Raw genomic sequence first — 18,791 nt, forward strand, 5'->3', positions numbered from 1 at the left:
TGCATAAGTGAAAGGCAAACTGGCTGTTTGAAGCTGCAATTTTGACTTTTACTGTGCAGGCTGCAAGTGTCCTACACTTCAAAGTAGGACAGTGATCCTCTTGCTGGTGGTTGCAATGAATGACTGAACTCACTTTTACAAGAGGATGTTTGGAGGACCATAGGAGTCTCTTCCCCCTTTTAAGGAGCGTGCTAGGGGATACACCATCCCATGACATTTCCTTAGCCTCTGCTCCACGCCTACAATATGGTACCAGCTCAGAGAAAAAGTTCACATTTTCATGGTGCCATGTCCCTATCCAAACGAAGGAATACCCCTTTATATCATCTCAGGCTAGATTTGTGCCAGCACAATCTGATGCACACATGATGCTCTGCTGGGTCACTTTTGATAATACAACCACTGCAGCGTAAAAACAGATTAGATTCCTTGGTGCCATGTTGGCAGTTTCTGTGATACAGAACTGAACAGATTTCTCTCCTGTCCATAACACATATTTTCGCACCAGAACAAAAATGTGCAAAATGGCTTTTGCAACTTCCTGTGTAACTTTCTGTCACAGATTCTTAAGCAAATAAAACCTAATCAATTCACACCTTTTGAAAGTAATATCTATTTGATTTTTTACAGGTTTAGTCACTCGTGTAATAAGAATCGTAACAAACTGATTCTGCATCAAAGAACAATATTTCAACATTTGAAAAGCTGTAAAGTACTTTATTCACTTATTGATATGTTAAAATGCAAAACAAATTGCACAATCAGTTTTATCCATTTTCTGCCCTGGTACAAATTCAGTTTGGTCTATTCGTATGTAGTAAACAGAGTGCACTTGTATATGTAGCGCTGCTTCCATCCTTTTGTGAAGTGTCCCTGGTATGGCCCTGGCTGTAAGGTTGTCTGCCAGGGCAATTAAAACAGCTCAAACAGAAAAACACTTCTTTGTGCATCAAAAGTCGAATCGCCTTTGTTCTCCCCACTCGCAGCCGCTGACAGACAATTAAACTCCGCATCTGTTAAAAGCCCTTGCCTTTGTCTCAGAAATCTAAGATTAACGACCATTATTTCCTGCAAATATTTCATGAGCAAACACTTTAAAAGCATGAAAAGTCTACCAATGAATCTTTACATTCATATACGAGTCTTCACACCCCGGAATGCCTATTTTAATACAAAAAGCAAAAGCAAGTATTAAAACCACTGTAATTTAGTCCACATATACTTATTCTATGCGGATTTTTTTTTTTTACATTTTCTTTCTCATTAATCAAAATTAACATTAATTGATTGCTATTCCCGATGGTTTCACAGCCATTGATCCTTGTTATTCACTTGAATGGTGTTCTAGATGTTTTTCTTTTTCTGTTTGATCGAAAAGTAAACGTTTTAAGATATTAAAGCCGTGGAGAAATTGATTTTATGATCACAAAAACCACACTTTACGTTATTTATTGCCGGGGCTTTGTTTCCCGCTGGAATTCCTGATCTTGATTGCCAGGAATGGCTTTAATTTACAGATTTATAGGCGATGCATTAGACTTTAAAAGCAAAAGCAGGCAGTGCAGTTATCTGGAGGCGTTATGGGGAGGGGAGCTCTGTGAAATATGTTTAATCTGTTATTCAGAGAAACAGTCGCCCACCTTAACAAATGAATATCCAGTTTAAAGCATGGAAAATGTAATTTTGGAATTTAAGCTCAATTACAAGACAGTCACGCGACATGTATCAAATCCAAAGTGTTAATGGGTCAATATTATTAATATTTCTGGTAGTCAAATGGCGTAATTCTCTGTCCTCTGCCATACAACCAGGTCAATTTCTTTCTTAAGGGAAGATTCCATGCATAATGTGACAATATTATTGTGATGCTGTGTCGTGGCCAGAAGCTTCCAAAATACTAGTATGGGCAAATAATTGTTATAAAATGTTTTGGGAGAGTGAAGTGTCAGGGCATACGTTGAAAACAGCTAGACTTGGTTTACTCTTCTACTTGTCCCAGAGTATTTAAATAACATTATCCGACAGAGAAAGAAAGAAAGAAATACACCAAGAAAAGCCTGAGTACTGTCCTTCAAGGAAAAATAATCGCTTGTGTGGTCTTTCAGGCTCCATCGGAAGTAAAATAATTCTCAGTTAAAGTGTTGATATGAAGGGAAAGTAGATTAAAAGCAGATTAACTAGCGAAAGGGGTAGGTTGGATTAACAAGATAAAGAAAAAGTAGCTGTAACTCAAAATCCTCAGACAGGGTGCTCCTCTACTGGAGCCGGGAAACAACATTAACAAAGATTTGACTGATCCTTCTATAATAGGTTTGCCTAATGAGCATGAACACTTTATGCCGAACAGTGTGCAGGAGGAAGGTGGAGAAACACTACCTCTTTGCATATGTGCACAGGCCTCGCCCTATCCAATCTCATCCCCAATATCGGAGTTGAACGTCTTGGCTTCTTTTCTTCAAGTAAGATCATATTGGGGTGAAAAACATTAGTAGTGAATACCCAAAAGCAACAAACACAGGGTAGATGAGCCACATAAATTGAGAGAATCAAAGGGGGTTGTGCACTGGGATGGCGAGAACCTTACAAGAAGTGTATATTGCTCAACAAGGTACTGTTTTGATCACTTATTGCTCTGCTACAATCTTGCTACAAAGCCTGTGTTATCTCGAAGATCATGTTAACTAGTTTTCTTTTCTTTTTATAGTTACTATAAACATAACATTGTGTGTTTATTTGAACAAAAACAGAAAAATAGCACAGTTAAATGTAGGTTAATACTGTATATTCATCTGTATTCATCTGGTATGGATTTCCCAGATGTGGACAATTTACATTTCTTGTACAAAGTTAGGTGAACTTTCAAATGTAAGCACCATAGAAAATTGTGAAATTCTGAAGTTTGTATTTAGAAAAAAAATCTAAATATACCCTTGCAAAACATCTTGGAAAAAACATTTTGCTGCAGTAAAAGATGTTTTACTTATTTTGCCTATACGATTATTTGTAAAGAGTTCCTGTACAGCTGTTTACCAAAGCATCACATGACAATCAGCAAACGGTACGCAAAATGTATGTTTTAAATTTGGAATTATCTTTTAGAAAATCAATTTTTATACAATTGTTTTGTCTTTTTTTTGCATTAAACATAGAAATTGCGTAATCTTTACAAAGTTTGTTGTCTAACCCCATTAAGTGTATGGAAGGAACGGTCCTCAACTGTGCTCTCCCTTTTTGATATGTGTTGTTGATAGCTCGAAAATATTTAACACTTTAGAGACATTTAAACTATTTGAGACAAGGGACTATTTTCTAACAGCATTGCCCACATGCACGCACACTTTAGTTTCTTTAGGTGAAGGAAAGAGCATAAAGAGAGCAAGTAACAGAATTAAGGTAAATGTTGCTTTTATATGCTAGCAAAGTCAAGTCAAGTTATTTTGGAGTTCACCTGGTTTCATGCCCAACAGCAATTTTCTCATGAGGTTCATTCTAAATACACTCTTTAGAAATCACACAGTGTCTTTCAGGATACTATGTATTAGTAAAGCTAATCTGAAGCATACTTATTATCCAAGCTGTGATGTCCTAATTGCCTATTTATGATTTCACTGCTTTAAAAAGCAGTGTTACTGTTGGCATTTAGGAAAACATTGGCAATAAATAGAATATTCAGTGTAGACTGTAGTTCATAAGCTTGTTTTTTTAACCATATTTTAAAAGTGTAAATAACAAATTCAGTTTTAGGATTCATTGTATATATGTGCTGGAATTTGTAGAGCGCAAACCTAACTTGGGAGTAATGGAGCGCTGAAGAAGGGCTTCAAACCCAGGAAGATAAAATCATTGGGGGAAAGTCAAAGGCTGTTTTAAGAGAAAAAAATCAGATAGAAGCCAAGAGGGCGACTGCTTCTTGGAGGACACCAATAGCAATTATCAATATGAGGCATGAATTTTTTATTACACATATGTTTACAAGTGAACTACGTTGGATGTGGATTATTTCATATTTGTGGCTTTCCAGCAGGGAATTGATAATTTTCTCATTTCATACTACATTCTTTTTGCTTTAACCATGATGTAGGTGTAACAGATTCTGATTCAACTACTGAACTTTCTTTCTGCAGTGCAAATTAGTCCACATCTATACTGTGGAAAAGTGTTCAAAACAAACAGTAGAGTCAAAACATAAAAGAAGAGTTAAAAAACGGAAGGGTTATAAAAAAAAAAGAGCAGTTATTTCCATAGTCCATGATTGTGTCTTCCTCATCCATAACATAGGTTTTATTGTGGTAAAGTCAAAGGAATAATAAACAGTTAAAAACGATGTCAGATCTGAACAGATCTCTTTGGTTTGGCGTATAGTGTGAACAAAACTCCAACAGTGTGTTTAGGGATGATTGCATGGTCTTTTAAGAAGGGGATAAGACCCACCAATGGAAGAATGAATTTATCTCTCAATAAATCAACAGCAATTTAACACAGAGTCCTCATTAAGTAATAAATGTATTACAAAAACGGTCATCCTGGAAACCACTGGAGGTAATTAGCAGCTTTATATCATACACAAAAGTTTTGTAAGGTGTATGTCCAACAGTTTACAAATGTAAATCAGTACTCAATCCTTAGCATACGGGAACACGAGTATTCCTGTCTGTAACCCAAACTACATTCAATTTGAAGGGAATACTGCATACTGCGCACTAACAGGCAATTTAGACAAAAAAAGCTGTGCAGGAAACACTGCAAGCATAACTGATCAATAACTAGAAAGTGAAAGTGGCAAACTCTCTCTCTCTCTCTTTATATATCCACAACAGCTATACGCTGCTCCAGTCTTTGGTACCATAAAACATTTGAAACTCAATATTACGGTGCTCATTCTTCTGGTTTCTTAAACAGTTAAAGCAACAGGCACTGATGGGATTTGAATTCGGTCTGAGCTTGGGCAGGAATATCAGTGGAAAAATCTTGCCTTCGGTGTCATTTTCATCTGGAATATGCTCCAACAATTTCTATGTTGGGGACTTTATGGAATGATCTTGGGAACGATAGAGAAAACGTATTTAAAGCCAACTTTTTATAGAAGGCAGAGAAGTTAGGTGTTTAGAAAGAGTTCCTAGGTCTAGAGATAAACACAAATTAGACCACACATGCATACTTCAATGTGTCTCTTAGAAATCCTAGTGCTGGCTTGTGTCTGAACTCTAGCTTTTGATTATGCGTCAAGTTTAAAATGTTTGTTTTGCAGCACTAAGGTGGGGAGACTACTGCTCCCAGCAAGCACATGGCTGCAGGAGGGCCCGTGGCATCGCCATTTCCGGCGCAGGAGCGCCTAAGTACAGTGGCGGACTTCCGCTGCACGGGGCACGTCCGAGCTATGCCAGGGCCAAGGGCAAGCCCGCGCCCTGTGCCCATCAGAGCCCAGAAGAGGCAGGGTTGGGACCCCCCTCTTGTTTATGAGGATTGAAGTGACCTATGACCCTCTTAATACAGCCCTCCACTGCCATCTTACTGGGAGGTGATATTTCGGCCAGCTAAGGATGGTACGCGACTTCTCCATCTACTTTTGGAGCCAGGTGTATCTGTGGTATTTAATAATTTATCCAATTTGTGTGTACATGTTGAACTACTTTATCCTAGGTAACAACTTGTTTGTTTGGAGGAAAGGCCAGTCATCGGGTTATTAGGACTCTACCTCTCTTGTAAAGCTACACTGCTTTTCCTAAAGCGCTCCCTTTTTCCAGCTTGGCTCCATGGGGAAACGTAAGACGGCAGCAGTCGTCCATGCGGCAATGGCAATCATGACTATGAACTGCTTTTTGCAGAGAGCCACGCGGGTCCTCGACAATGAGATTGAGTTGGTGACTCGCGAGCTGTCGCGATCCCCTGCTCATTGCCGGGAACTTTGCATTTCCAGCTTGGAAACTGGACAGGCACCCGCACCGTGTAGCCCTGTGGAGGTGGAGCCGACAGATCCCCATGTACCTTCTGTACCCTCCTCCAGTCGGAGTCTGAAGTACGATAAGGGTAATGAATCCATGAGCATTGGGGGGGCATGTGGGGCTCCCTCTGCACTAGCGATTTCGATAGCTCATGGCGCGTCCCTCATTAACTCCTCCTGTCAGAACGTTGGAGAAGGTGTACCGAGCAGGGGGGCCAGGACATGGTACCAAACGCAAGTGCACTTTGTTGGGGGCTAAGGTTAAATGGTTTAGAGCGGATAATTCCATTTCCACAAGCTCAAGATGAGCACCACATACAAAAGATGAGTTAGCAATCACGCTTGATGTTTGATGCTTGAGGGGCTAGACTCCAAACTGGATCCAACTAAGCAACACCTGACCTCAATTGAAAAGGATTTCTCCCACTGGCTCCAACACAACAAGAGGACCAGTAACAAAGTACCCAATGAACGCATGACTACCTCACCCAATGGGAGGCAAAAGGGCCAAGATGAAATTGCCTCCGCACCTGCACAGGGCAGGGTACACATGATTCACCTTCAACGGCAGGAGAGCATTATCCCACGGCCGACCCTGCTCTTGTCACTAAAAGAAGGATCACCAGCGGGGACGCTCTCTATGGAATCTGTTAGGATAAAGCGACATCATAGTAGCAATTTTCCCCCTAGGAGAGAGCATGGAATAGGTGGAGTTACCTCCCCCCTAATCAGGGACCAAGGCGCGCAGCCCCAGGGCTCAAATATTATTCACTTACCTTCAGAAGCAACACCGTATGTCGTGATCCAGGGTAATGTACCAGTACTAAAGCCCGGCTCCATCGAAGACTTTTACCAGCTAAAAAATAAAGACTTGCACTGGTTGAACACTTGCTTGGAATTTAGAGTGGAGAAGCACATCATTATGGCACAGATGTTGGCCTGCATAGTAGGGTCAAAAAAGAGCTGCAGTGGAGACTGTAATAATCAATTTCAACCAGCCGCATTTGGCAGAGAGAATTCTTCATTCGGCCAGTGGCTGTTTGACAATGGGCCTGTTTCTTCCATCACAGCCCTTCCGCTTGGCTTCTTTTATAGGCCCCCGGTTTTAACTCCAGTTGCATGGCTCAATACGAAATCTTCATTTACAGCCCAACAGGAATAGTTCCAGGCCTCCGCACCAGTCCAAGTTTTTAATTCATTTGCGTCCCTTGGGCATCTTAGTAACTGTGATTGACTTGAAGAAGATGTAACAACGCCCCCTATAGCCCTATCACTGTTACCAGCCCCTTTGTACAAACGGGCCATATCAACCCCGGTGTTCACCCTAGGGAGCCTGGGACTTGAAATCTTATCTCCTGACCAGCAAGATCACAGTTACAGAGTGGTGATGTTTTGTTAAAATGTTTGATTTTGTTTGGTTGGAGGAGACATGGGCTATTGATAACCCTCCTCTTTTGGAAGGGGACAAGTCCTTCTTAGTGCCTGCAATTCCTTGAGGGTAGACAGAGCCAAGGGGGTCACACCTTTTACGTCTCGCTAAGGTTAAAAGGTGATATTGTTAAACTGAACACAAATATCCCTTGTCTGCAGGCCTTGTTAATTTCTCTAGGGCCTAGCAGTTTATTGCTCCTGAACTTCTATAATGCTGACTGACTGACTGATGGTATTTCTAAAGCGCACTACTTCCGAGGCGTCTTGGCGCTATATAAAGTAACTAAACAAGTACTGACCGATACATTATTGGGTGAAAAGCCAAGTCTTGATTTCCTTCCTGAACAGCCTCCGGTTAGTGATCTGTCTGAGGTGTAGCGGGATAGAGTTCCATAGCCTTGAGGCCAGATGGGAGAAACCCTTACCTCCCCGTCGTAGTCTTTTGATCTTAGGGACATTGACCAAGCCCTGCGCAGCGGACCTCAGAGAACGAGTTGGCTGGTACCAGGAGAATAGGTATTGCAGATCGAAAGCCCTCTCTCCAAACAATGCCTTATAGACCAAGCATAATGCTTTAAAGTCCACCCGCCGTTGTACTGGAAGCCAATGTAGTTGCCTGACAGAGCGTGAGGTAGGATGGTGTTTAGGCAAGTTAAAAAGTACTCTCGCTGCTGCGTTTTGGACTGATTGCAGCTTAGCCAGTTGAGCAATGCCGGCTCCCAGATAAAGGGCATTGCCATAATCGATTCTTGACAAGATGGTGGCAATCATAACTGTTTTTCTGAGGTCGAAAGGGATAAACGGGAGTATCTTTCTCAGCCCTTTTAACATGAAAAAGCATGCTGAGGTCACTTGATTGATCTGTGGCCTCCAGGACATATCTTTATCAAACAGTATGCAGAGGTTCCTAACTTTAGTCACTGGGACCGGGCAGGACCCTGCTGCTATAGGCCACCAGAGCTGGTTCCAAATAGAAGCTTTTTGGCCAAATTCCAGGACTTCTGTCTTTTCAGTATTCAACTTTAGGAAGTTCTGATTCATCCAAGTCATAACCTCTGACATACAGAGGGAAAAGTCAGCTGCCTTGGTTTCCACTGAGTGTGAGACTGAGACTATCAGCTGAGTGTCATCAGTATATGACACTAGCTTAAGTCCTTGATTTTTAATTAATTTTGCCAGGGGGGCGACACAGATATTAAACAGCGTGGGCAACAGAGCAGATCCCTGAGAGACTCCTCCAGGAAGGGTGATTTTTTTTGATTGATAGCCATTCCAGAGGATCACTTGTTCTATGTCTGACAGGAAGGAGGTGAGAAGATCCAACGCTGTGCCCTTAACGCCAGAATCCCGAGCCTTTGGATAAGTACCTTGTGATTTACAGTGTCAATGGCCGCTATTAGGTCAAACAGGACCAAGGTGAATCTACTTCCCTCATCCATGCCCTTTCGAATCTCCTCTGCAACCATTATTAAGGCTGTTTCCGTAGAGTGTTTTGCACGGAAGCCATGTTGGGTGTTATCGAGAACGTTGTTTGTCTCAAGATAAGAAGATAGCTCCAAGTTTATGGCTTTCTCCAGTAGTTTGGCTGCTACTTCATCTCTCTTCGAATTGTGTAAATAACATGCCTGGGCACCTTTTTGACTAATTTTAATAGCTCTACTCGCCACACCTCTAACATCATGTTGGTGGGATATTTTATTATTCATCCATACGGGGACCCAAGATTGCAAGGTATGGGGGCTTTCCTACGGACCTCGCAATTCTTGGGCACACCCTGATCATAGTGGTTAGGGGGACATTCTAAACACCCTAGTATGTGATCTCGACCTTTAATCAGAAATGGGTAAATTGGATCAAGAACAGAGTGTCATTGTTCCCACCTTTAAAGGGCAAAGTGGTAATTCATTTATTGGTTACATCATCTCCATGCCTCCCTTTTATTTGATAGCCGATTTTAGTATCACAGCAAGTATTTTTTGCGATCACAACCCGCTATATCTTAAAGCCAGTTGGCCTCCTTGGAGCATGAAGAAGGGGTGTAGGGGTGGTGCTGCACTTCAGACCACAGATGGAGGAAGAAGGCTTAAATGTGCACAAATCACCCTAGAATCTTTTTTGTGTCCCTTCAGGTAAATGTCAGAATGAGATTCAGATCTGCCTGGCTGCTCAGTCATAGTCGTATGAGATCATTGTTAAAGCGTTTGAATCCATCTGCCGCACCACTGATGATCAATTGTCAGTCCCATCGACCTAAAGCAAAAATGTCAGGGCACCTAGGTGGTTCACCTCAGGCTGTTCAGTAGGGACTGGGACGCTTACAAAGGCACTCCATGCCACCCCTAGAAATAATGCCCTAATTAGAATATTCAGAAAGCAGTAGAAAATAGCCCTTCATACACGTAAGGAAGCCCTGAAGAATGATGCTTGGAGTAATCACTTGGAAGCCAGTACTATCAAGAGCCACCAAGTTTAGGAGTATTATCAACAGCCTGCTCCTGGGGGAAGGGAATAGTTAATGCATTAGACGCCCACATTACAGAGAATGGCTGGGTAAGCCATTTTGAGGGTATGTTTGGGGGTCCCACTGTTCAGTATATACCGCCTGGGGTAGGAAATGGAAAATCAGCCCTGATAGTTTCAGAGGGTGAAGTGAGGCGGGGAATACGGGTATGACCCGCAATGAGGCTCCGGGCCCGGAAGGACTCCCCCCGACCTCTACATGTCCCATATAGACTTGTGGGTGTAAGTGCTCACCTCGGTTATAAATTAGGCAGTTAGGTCCGCCCCTCCGGTCTCATGGGCCAACTCCATTATTTTTCCAGTGTTCAAAAAGGGGAAAAGAGATAGCAAACACTGTTACAGGCCGCTCTCTCTATTGAACTTGAGGGTTGAACTATTGGACGGATTCTGCTAGACAGGCTGTCCATGTAGGCCAGAAAGAATAATATTTTGAGGAATGCACAATATGACTTCCGCCAAGTAATTCAACGTTAGACCAATGCCTGAACCTTTTTAGGGATAATGAACAAAAATACAGTTGCACGTTCTGGTACCATCTTCTTAGCATTCATGGACCTCTCTTCCGCATTTGATTGAGAGAATAGATGCAAGTTGTGGCGGATTCTGCTGTCGCTGGGGGTGGATAGAGACACAGTTCTCTTTTTACTAGATCTCCATCAGGGTACTAATGCGACCTTCCCCATTCCGTCAGGGCTGCATTTTGGCCTCTTTTTTTATTCAACATCTACATTAATGACTTGGAGAAAACCCTACTGGAGACCAATGTGGATTTTCCCCAGGTGGACAGTCAGGTCTCCCAGTTCTGCTGTACGCAGACAACACCGTTTTAATGGCCAGGACTGAATGGGGACTTTAAACTCTCCTTAACTCCTTTGTTTAATTTATGGGGACGCAGGACCCGAGGTCAATAATTCCAAATCCTACATTATGCAAGCGGGGCCCGTACTAACAGATCTTCCACCTTTAAGGTGGGGTCGACCTCAATCCAAATGTTGAGTGTCTTTTCCTACCTGGGGGTTCTGATAGATGCCAAAATGAACTAGGGGCCCAAACTCACAAGCAAGGAAAATGACCTGGCCTGGGATACAGCACCCATATGTAATTTTGCCTCTAGACTGGAGAAAAGACCGGTAGGGGGAGCTCTATTAGAGCTTTGCAGGAATAAGTGTATTTCCATGCCACTTTAGGGCATTGAACTCTGGGGGTATATCAACTCAAAGGATCTCTAAATTGCAAAAAATACGTTTTTGAGAAGACTTCTATCCGTCCCCAAGGGTACCCCGTACTTCACCGTACAGGAGGAGCTTGAAATGAGCTATATGACGGACCTGAGAGCATTTCGACCCAGTAGCCCTATGTTAAAAAATGTGAGCGTGCAATGTGACCACGTTAAATAAAGTAATTTTAAAAGATTGCCTGGCCCTAGACCATAACTCTTGTGTACCGTGGCTTAAATACATTAAAGGGAGTTTAACCAGTGTGGGGAGAGGAGATGTTTTTACCTACCCGGACCTGGTCAATAAGTCAGACCGAAACACCATAAAGGCGTCCTTCTTCGCGCAGCAGATTGTGGCCAGGGAAGAGAAGGAGCTTTTGAAGCCCAGTGTTTGTCGTTTTAATACGTTAATAACAACACAGATGGAGAAGCCGTATTTACTGGGTTTTATAAATTCATATGACAGATTCTTATTGACCAGGTTCAGGTTTTACCTTTTTTTATCTTCTCCTCGCTCACCCCAGGTGTCAGAGTAAGGGCCATATACTATCGTCCTGTGGTTGCGATGGAAAATCCCCAAACGACATGGTCCATTTTACGATGCTCTGTAGTTTTTATGATACCCCCAGGAAGTCCTTTTTAATCCCAGTTCTGAAAAAGGCCAATTATAGACAAGTGCGACCCGGTTTTATTTTTTTTTTACAAATGCTCACGGGAAGCAATGTTTTTACGTACTTAATTTTTTTTAATCTGTCATTAGGCTTAGGTCTAGCTGTGATTCACTAGGTTGTGTTAAATACACCTTTCTTGGTACTTTGTAAGGACTGGCTCCTAAGTCAGACCATTTTGAACTCTTAGAGTGGCGATACACTGTGCTACATGAATAACTCCCTATCATTATGGTACTGTATGCAAACCATTTGTGGTTACGCATGTCTGTGTTTGTCTAACCTATGTCCTTGTACTTTGGTATGCTGTTGAAAGGACTATTTTAATTGTATTTTTATTTGTGCTTTTATGGTTTTAAAATTTTAAACCAAATAAAGAAAGAAAAGAGTTGCTAATTGTTGAGGTATAAGTACATCTCAACTACTTGTTCACACAGAAAAAATACTCTAGACCTCCCAGAGGTAACACTGCTTCTTTTTATTGAGACATTGTCTTGCATTTATCAAAATGTGTTAATCATCAGCCGATTTTAATTGGAATACTTAAATAGGATTATAAGCCTGGCAACCTTGGGCTGACTTCTCCTACTCATTTAATACATATTGGGATGCACTCCTCTGAATTATGCTCCAACGTCTGATTCACCGGTCTCCCTAAATTGGGCTCAAGAAGGAGTAGGTACAAATAATTACAAATACTCTATGTATTCCAGATAGCTCGGAATGGATCTTATAAATTAATCATTCATTTCAATATTCTAATTTATTTATTTACCTGGTGGCAGCAATACATTTGAAGAAAAAACGCATGGCCCTGTGAAAGTTGCTTTGAAAATGCCCTGCAAAACTACATACTAACCAAAAATGTCTCTAAAAAAACTAGGGGAAATTTAATCACTTGAATATTATGGGGTGGGAAAGCAGTGTAAGGCTAGTGGCAAAACCAAGAGTCTGCTAATTTCATGACATGCTGGACCATTTAGAAAGCCACAGCTGGCTAGGTAGAAAGGGTAGTGATGGGCTCCACTGGAGCCCTGGTTTTCTAATGCTAAGCCATATCTGCCCACATACTGTGTCATCCATCCCAGCATTTCCCCTGCCCTAGCCCGGCTATGTTTAAGGAATTCAAAATGGTGTCTCATTGTAAAGTTTCAAATCTTATGAGAATAAAGCTGCCATCTTTGTCATAACGTATCTTTTGGTTAAAATATGCAGAGAACAAAATATTTGACACAAAGAACATTCTTATACTCTGAGGTCATCTTATAATGACCTAATTCAAGAATACAGCACAGAAGAACTCCAAGAAGTCCACCTATGTTAGTGCACCACAAAGGGCTTGCTGTGGCAGAAAGAAGAAGTCCTAGTTATTGTGGTCTTACAATCCAGAGGCAAGGATTCGTTCTACTCAAACCAGCTCTACGGGAAGTATTGCCTTGGTGTAAGTTTGTCACCTCCCTTAACACTACCACTCAACCTTCCCATAAGGCATCTGTTCTCACATGTGAGGTGTTTGTCTGGCAGAGGTGTGACAATGAACTTCTCGTCCCTTAAACTGTCGGAATAATGTTTGAAAAAGCATTGGCAAAGGGTGTTCTAGGTGCAAAGCAGAACTTCCTTTTTCATTTTGACTCAGGCCCAGTCATTTTGGTCAAGGTGCCCTATTCACATTGAGGTACTATGACTTCCAAAGAAATTTTGCCTAATCAATCGCCCCAAGGAACGACTGAAAAGAAATGCTATAATCCCAAATTCCTAGGTTACAACCTCTACATATCACGTTCTTACTTCTTAAGTTTAAGAATCCACCACAGCTCCACCAATGATGAAACTTTAATACATTGACATTGTTTCATTATATAAATTTTGAGGATGAAAAATTTGAAAACATGTCAAGCTATTAAAGATCCCTTGCATCTCACAAAAAGGAAACCATTTAGCCAAAATGTCTGCATGCATCAGCCATAGTCCCACTTGCACATCCATTCCTTCCTACTGCTCTGCCCTGCAGAGAAGGTGTATCAGTCTGTAGCTATATGGCAATGTTGTGGCACTGACCACCACATCTTCGGATCTTGCTTATATGATATTTGTACCATTTCCTGCATTTACCACAACTCCAACAGACTGACCCAGACCACTGAGAACATTATACTTTTCAGAAAAATGATGGTCTACCCAGGGCCGTATCATGCATACGGCGCCTTTTCCTTGTTTGCGCCGGAAGCACCTTTTAAAAGGTGCGCCTTGCGCAAACAAGGAAAATGCCCTGTATCAGGATAAATGCGCTGCCACCAGGGCAGCTGCGAACTCGCGCTGCCCTGGGGCAGTCATTCATGTGAAAAATGGAGCAGCTGATTTGAAGCTGCTTCGTGTTTCACAGTGCAGGTGACACCTGCACATTTAAGGGGGATTACAGATCCCCTTGCAAGTGGATGCAGTGCGTGACTGCACCCGCCTGCAAGGGGATGTTTGGGGGTCCATGGGACCCCCTTCCCCCATCCAGAGGGCTATCAGGAGGTGCACTGTCTCTGCGCCCGTGTCTGGGCATGGGCACAGAGGCAAGGGGATTCCCTCTTTTGCATGGGGCCATGCCTCTATGCCCCTGAGGGAATGCCCTCTGATGATAACGCTGGAGCTTTGTGTGCGTCAGAGCTATAGGTATACCAGAAGGGGATGCACAAGCATCTGCAACCCCTTCTGTAATACTAAAATGCACAGGGGGCATTCAAAGCGGGTGCAAATGCCCATTGTGCCCCCAAGCACTTTCGTAATATGGTCCCAGATATACTCCGCTGGGTAAATTCTTTCAGGTTCAATGAAGCAGTGACAGCCAGTGCAGGTAAGAGCGGTACAGAGAGTGCAAGTTAAGTGGTTAGCTTTTTTAAAATTGTATTTTCCCTCGTCATCTGTTGAGTACCCGCCTTCCCCTGCCCCCCTGCCTCACTGCCTCACCACTCTTACCTGCACCAGCCGTTACTCCAATGAAGTCCTTATGATGAAAGGCCAAATAATCAAGCCATATCTTTCCAAAATGCAGAATATACTCGAAAATAAAATCTTACAATTAAACATTATGTAAACGAAAAGTGGTAAACAGAATAGTACCATAAGCAACGTCTACCTTGTCCACAGTTCTATGCTACTCCCCGGCATACAGTATGAACAGGCTATGTAAATACACAAAGCAGAGCATTCAGATCATAGAAGACTTGCTAAGAGACTGACTCTACAGGGTCATGCCTCTGCCTGCCATGACAGTTCCTAATACTTCAGAATCTGCAGTTCTGTCAGGCATTTGAGGTTTAGAAGCAGCATGGGATCACATACTTTCATTAATACACTAAAAGAGAGATAGAGATCTTAACCTAGTGTAACTTCCATGATATCATTTGACAGAACCACTAAAGATGCTAGGGTAGATGAAGAAAATATGTTTTCTTCTCTAAATCTTTATATAGGTATACAAGATAATAGGATAGGACATCTCACCCAATGATATTGTTGCAAGCTTCATCATAGGTGAGCTATCCACATAGTGGTAGAAACAATACCACCATGGCTGACTCAGTAGTTCTTAATAAAGAGGTTCTGTACATAGACCAAGTTCTAAAAATACCTTGGGCAATCCTGCAGCATTTCTCCTTCACTAGTTGGGTAACCCAGGTAGGATTAAAAATTAAATGGATGGATAGTAGCCGATATACAAAGTATCTTCTAGAAACATGTAAATGAGGTCTCTTGGTCCAATTAGCCAATATGTTTCAGCCTTGTCCTTTCCCTTCCCACATAGGTCAAACGTCCTTTGTCAGGACTGTCCTACATACTCCCTGTCTATCCCTATTCAAACCATGTTGTTCTATGAAGGAACAGCTTTCATACCTTAATCTTTTTACTCTGAAACATCATATCTAGGTTAATGAGGTGTCGCGGCAAGGCGACACCTCCTTGTCATTACTGACCGTTTTGGCGAGACTAAGGGCTTGAGTGTGTGACTCGGGTGAAGGTAGAAATCCTAAACCCTTTGTCGGCTCAGACACTACTCAATGGGTGGCCACGACAGAGGAGAATGACTGCTCTTGACTCTCCGTTTTGGATTTTCTGTGACCTGTATACTGGAGAATTATCCGGGTTAGCCAAATGTGTGGAAGGCCTACCACTTTTATTCATGGGTGACAGGGAGAACGTTGCGGTCTATGCACTGCTATATTACCAACTCAGCATTTACCCAGTACAGTTTGTAGTTTTGCAAGTTAAGTTGTTACACCACGCTATGAGACTAAACCCCATCAGTGAAACAAGCGGAGAACATAGTATGACCTAAAACATTGTACCTTCTGCAAACTAGTGAATTAATGGATGACAACTGCCACATGTTTCTGTGGATTTCACCCTTTTAACCATAAATAAATAGTACTGAAATCAGCTCCGACATTTGATGAAAGACCAGATTTAATTAGGCTGTATTTTGTTTGCACTTATGAACTTAGTCAAGAGTATGCTTCCCTCCCTTCCAACAATTACACGTTTACACAGTGGTATTATTTTCTGGTGTTCTAAGAAGCATCTTCTGTGAGTGTTAAGTCCCCATCCCCTTCAGCCCCAAAGAAGTTAACTTGCTAGGCTCTTACTTTCTAGATGACTGCCAAGAGCAAAATGCTGTGTAGCTTTATCTTATTGGTAGCGCGGACTTCTTGAAATCCCTCAATGTGTAAAGAAAAACCACGGGGAAAATAAATTCAGTCATTCATGCAGAGGTTCTATGTTTTCATAGATGAGAGAGGCAAGGCCACTTTCACCATATACTACACAGAGTAATTATTCAGTAAATTCAAGTGTAAAAGGTCACCATACAAAACTGAATTGAGCAATCAAATTGATATCACTGACAGTTACTGCCCGGACATTCCTAACTGAGGGCAAGATTATCTGGATGTGGTTGTGACAGGGAATAAGATTATAACGCTCCATCTTTAAACATTTAAATTGCTATCAAAGGCATGTTCAGCATTATGAGGGCCTTCAACATTTTAACTTTTACCAATGAAATAGCATGCATTTTGAGAGGGAGAACACTACAAAATGTTTGCCATCTGCTAACTGTACTTTGGTTTGTGTCACTGAAAGTGGTTGAGCTTATTGCTCAATTTCCGCTGAAACACTACTATGTTTTTGGAATTCCAATGAAAGGGCTTTATAGGCTGACATAAGAGCTCAGATGATATTTGCTGAACTTAATGCCGTTTCGATTATTGAAGGCAGTGATGGAATTAGCCACCATCAATCAGAGTCTTAACCTTCTCATGAACGTATCTCTATTCTCATGTGACTAAGAAACATTGGGGTTCACTTCACCTTGTTCCAAGAAATCTAATGTCTTGGAGGAGATGAATGCTGTACATGCTCTCCGACTTCCTCATAGGCTCTGAGGGTTATCTGTAGGTCTTCTTTGGAAGTTCCCTGTCCACATTCAGCCCGTCTTCTTGAAGAACTCCTTCAGCTCACTCCCAGTGTATTATGCTAGGTAGTTGAGATCCATGGACATCCTGACAAGGTATCACAAGTGCAACAATAAAATGAGTCATAAATTGATGAAGGTAAAGCAGGAGTCAAAATTAGAAAAATTACCAATTGAGAGAAAAAAAAAATTCAAAACTTGCAATGGTCTTATGTATACAGTAGTAGGGAACACTGAATTACTATATGGTATTGCACAAACAAGTCCTATCCTCACCCCTGATCACCAATGTTAGAAATGAGCTTTCTGGTTGTCAGAGTATGCACACTGTCAATCAGGAACCACCACTCTAGTAAGGGTAGGATGAATGCACACTACAAGATAACGTGCTCACCCTCTGGTAGCCTGGCACAGAGCACTCAGGCTTATCAAAAAGGCATTGTGTAAAGTATTTGTGCAATACACACATACACACACAGTAACACCACAGAAATACTCCACACAGGGTTAGAATTTAGATTATATTTTTATATGTAAAACAAGACCAAAACAACAAAAATCCAATAAGAAGAACTAGAGTTGTGTATTTGTAAAGAATAAATCAAAATGTAGTGCTTGGAAACAAATAGCGCTTAGGTGTAACTTTGAGGCCGCACTGGACCAGGGTAAATCCAGAGTTCAGGCCAACTGCGATAAAGGGCAGGCCAGCTACAGGGCTCACGCAGGTCTTACTGACAAAGTACCTTGGATGGAGCAAACGTCGACATTGAAGACTCGATGTGTCAGTTCCGATCCGCAAAGGCGGTGAAAGGCTTCACTGTGGAACCCTTTTTTAATGCAGGCACTGGTCGTTGTCGAGCAGCACTGACCGTCAAAGCAATGTTGTCAATCAGCTCCTTCATCTGTGTCAAAGGGCAAAGCGTCTGTTCCGATCAGCGCAAATACAGCGCTAGGTCAATTTTTATGGTTCTGTACAGAAGTCAGCTTTCAAGGGCCCAGGACAGGATTGGCACCACTTGGCAGGGCAGGACTCACAGATGGCAGAGTCCAAGTGCTGTTGTAGGGTTGAAGAAAGTCTTTGATGATAGGAGGCAAGCCAGAAAGGCATTTGAGTCACTCTGGGTTCAAGTGAGATGGGTCCAGTCCTTGTACTCATCAGGGCAGAGATCTGCAGGCAGCACAGCAAAGCAGAAAATCAGTTCTTCCAGAGCTGCAGTCAAGCAGAGTGGCAATCCTTGTAGGAGAGCAGTCTTTACTCTTGGCAGAGTGCTTCACTTGTCCAGTAATGTAGGGTCAGAGCCCCAGTACTTATACCCAGTTGGGCCTTTGAAGTGGGAGTGACTTCAAACCAGGCCCTTGAAGTGCACAGGTCCCCCTTTCTTTCCCAGCTCTGGCTTCAGATATCAGTAGGGGATGATCAACCCTTTGTGTGGCAATTCAGGAGTAAGGGTCAGCTTTCCTCCCTCTTCCGAGCTATCAGAATGCAGATGAGGGGGGGCATGGTCAAGAAGGCTATGGGAGTGGTCACATTAATGCAAGCTCCATTCTGTGCTACCT

The 18,791-nt window shown here is 42.2% G+C and overlaps 1 protein-coding gene across 5 annotated transcripts in view; it reads right to left on the reverse strand.

Annotated features, from left to right (window-relative positions):
• Window positions 1-18,791, reverse strand: part of LOC144821103 (uncharacterized) — a 551,585-nt gene that overhangs the window by 346,558 nt on the left and 186,236 nt on the right. For 3 of the 5 annotated variants that reach the window (XR_013608235.1, XR_013608223.1, XM_078677983.1), the window contains exon 4: window positions 17,132-17,322. The exons of the other annotated variants lie outside the window; for them this stretch is intronic. Coding sequence is in view for 1 of the 3 variants with exons in the window: in XM_078677983.1 (XP_078534109.1) it covers window positions 17,132-17,196 (65 nt within the window). In the remaining 2 variants the exon portion in view is untranslated. The remainder of the gene's footprint in view (window positions 1-17,131; window positions 17,323-18,791) is intronic. 5 annotated transcript variants of the gene reach the window in all.

The sequence above is a fragment of the Lissotriton helveticus genome, chromosome 1_1, assembly GCF_964261635.1.
Source record: "Lissotriton helveticus chromosome 1_1, aLisHel1.1, whole genome shotgun sequence".
Lineage (NCBI taxonomy): Eukaryota > Metazoa > Chordata > Amphibia > Caudata > Salamandridae > Lissotriton > Lissotriton helveticus.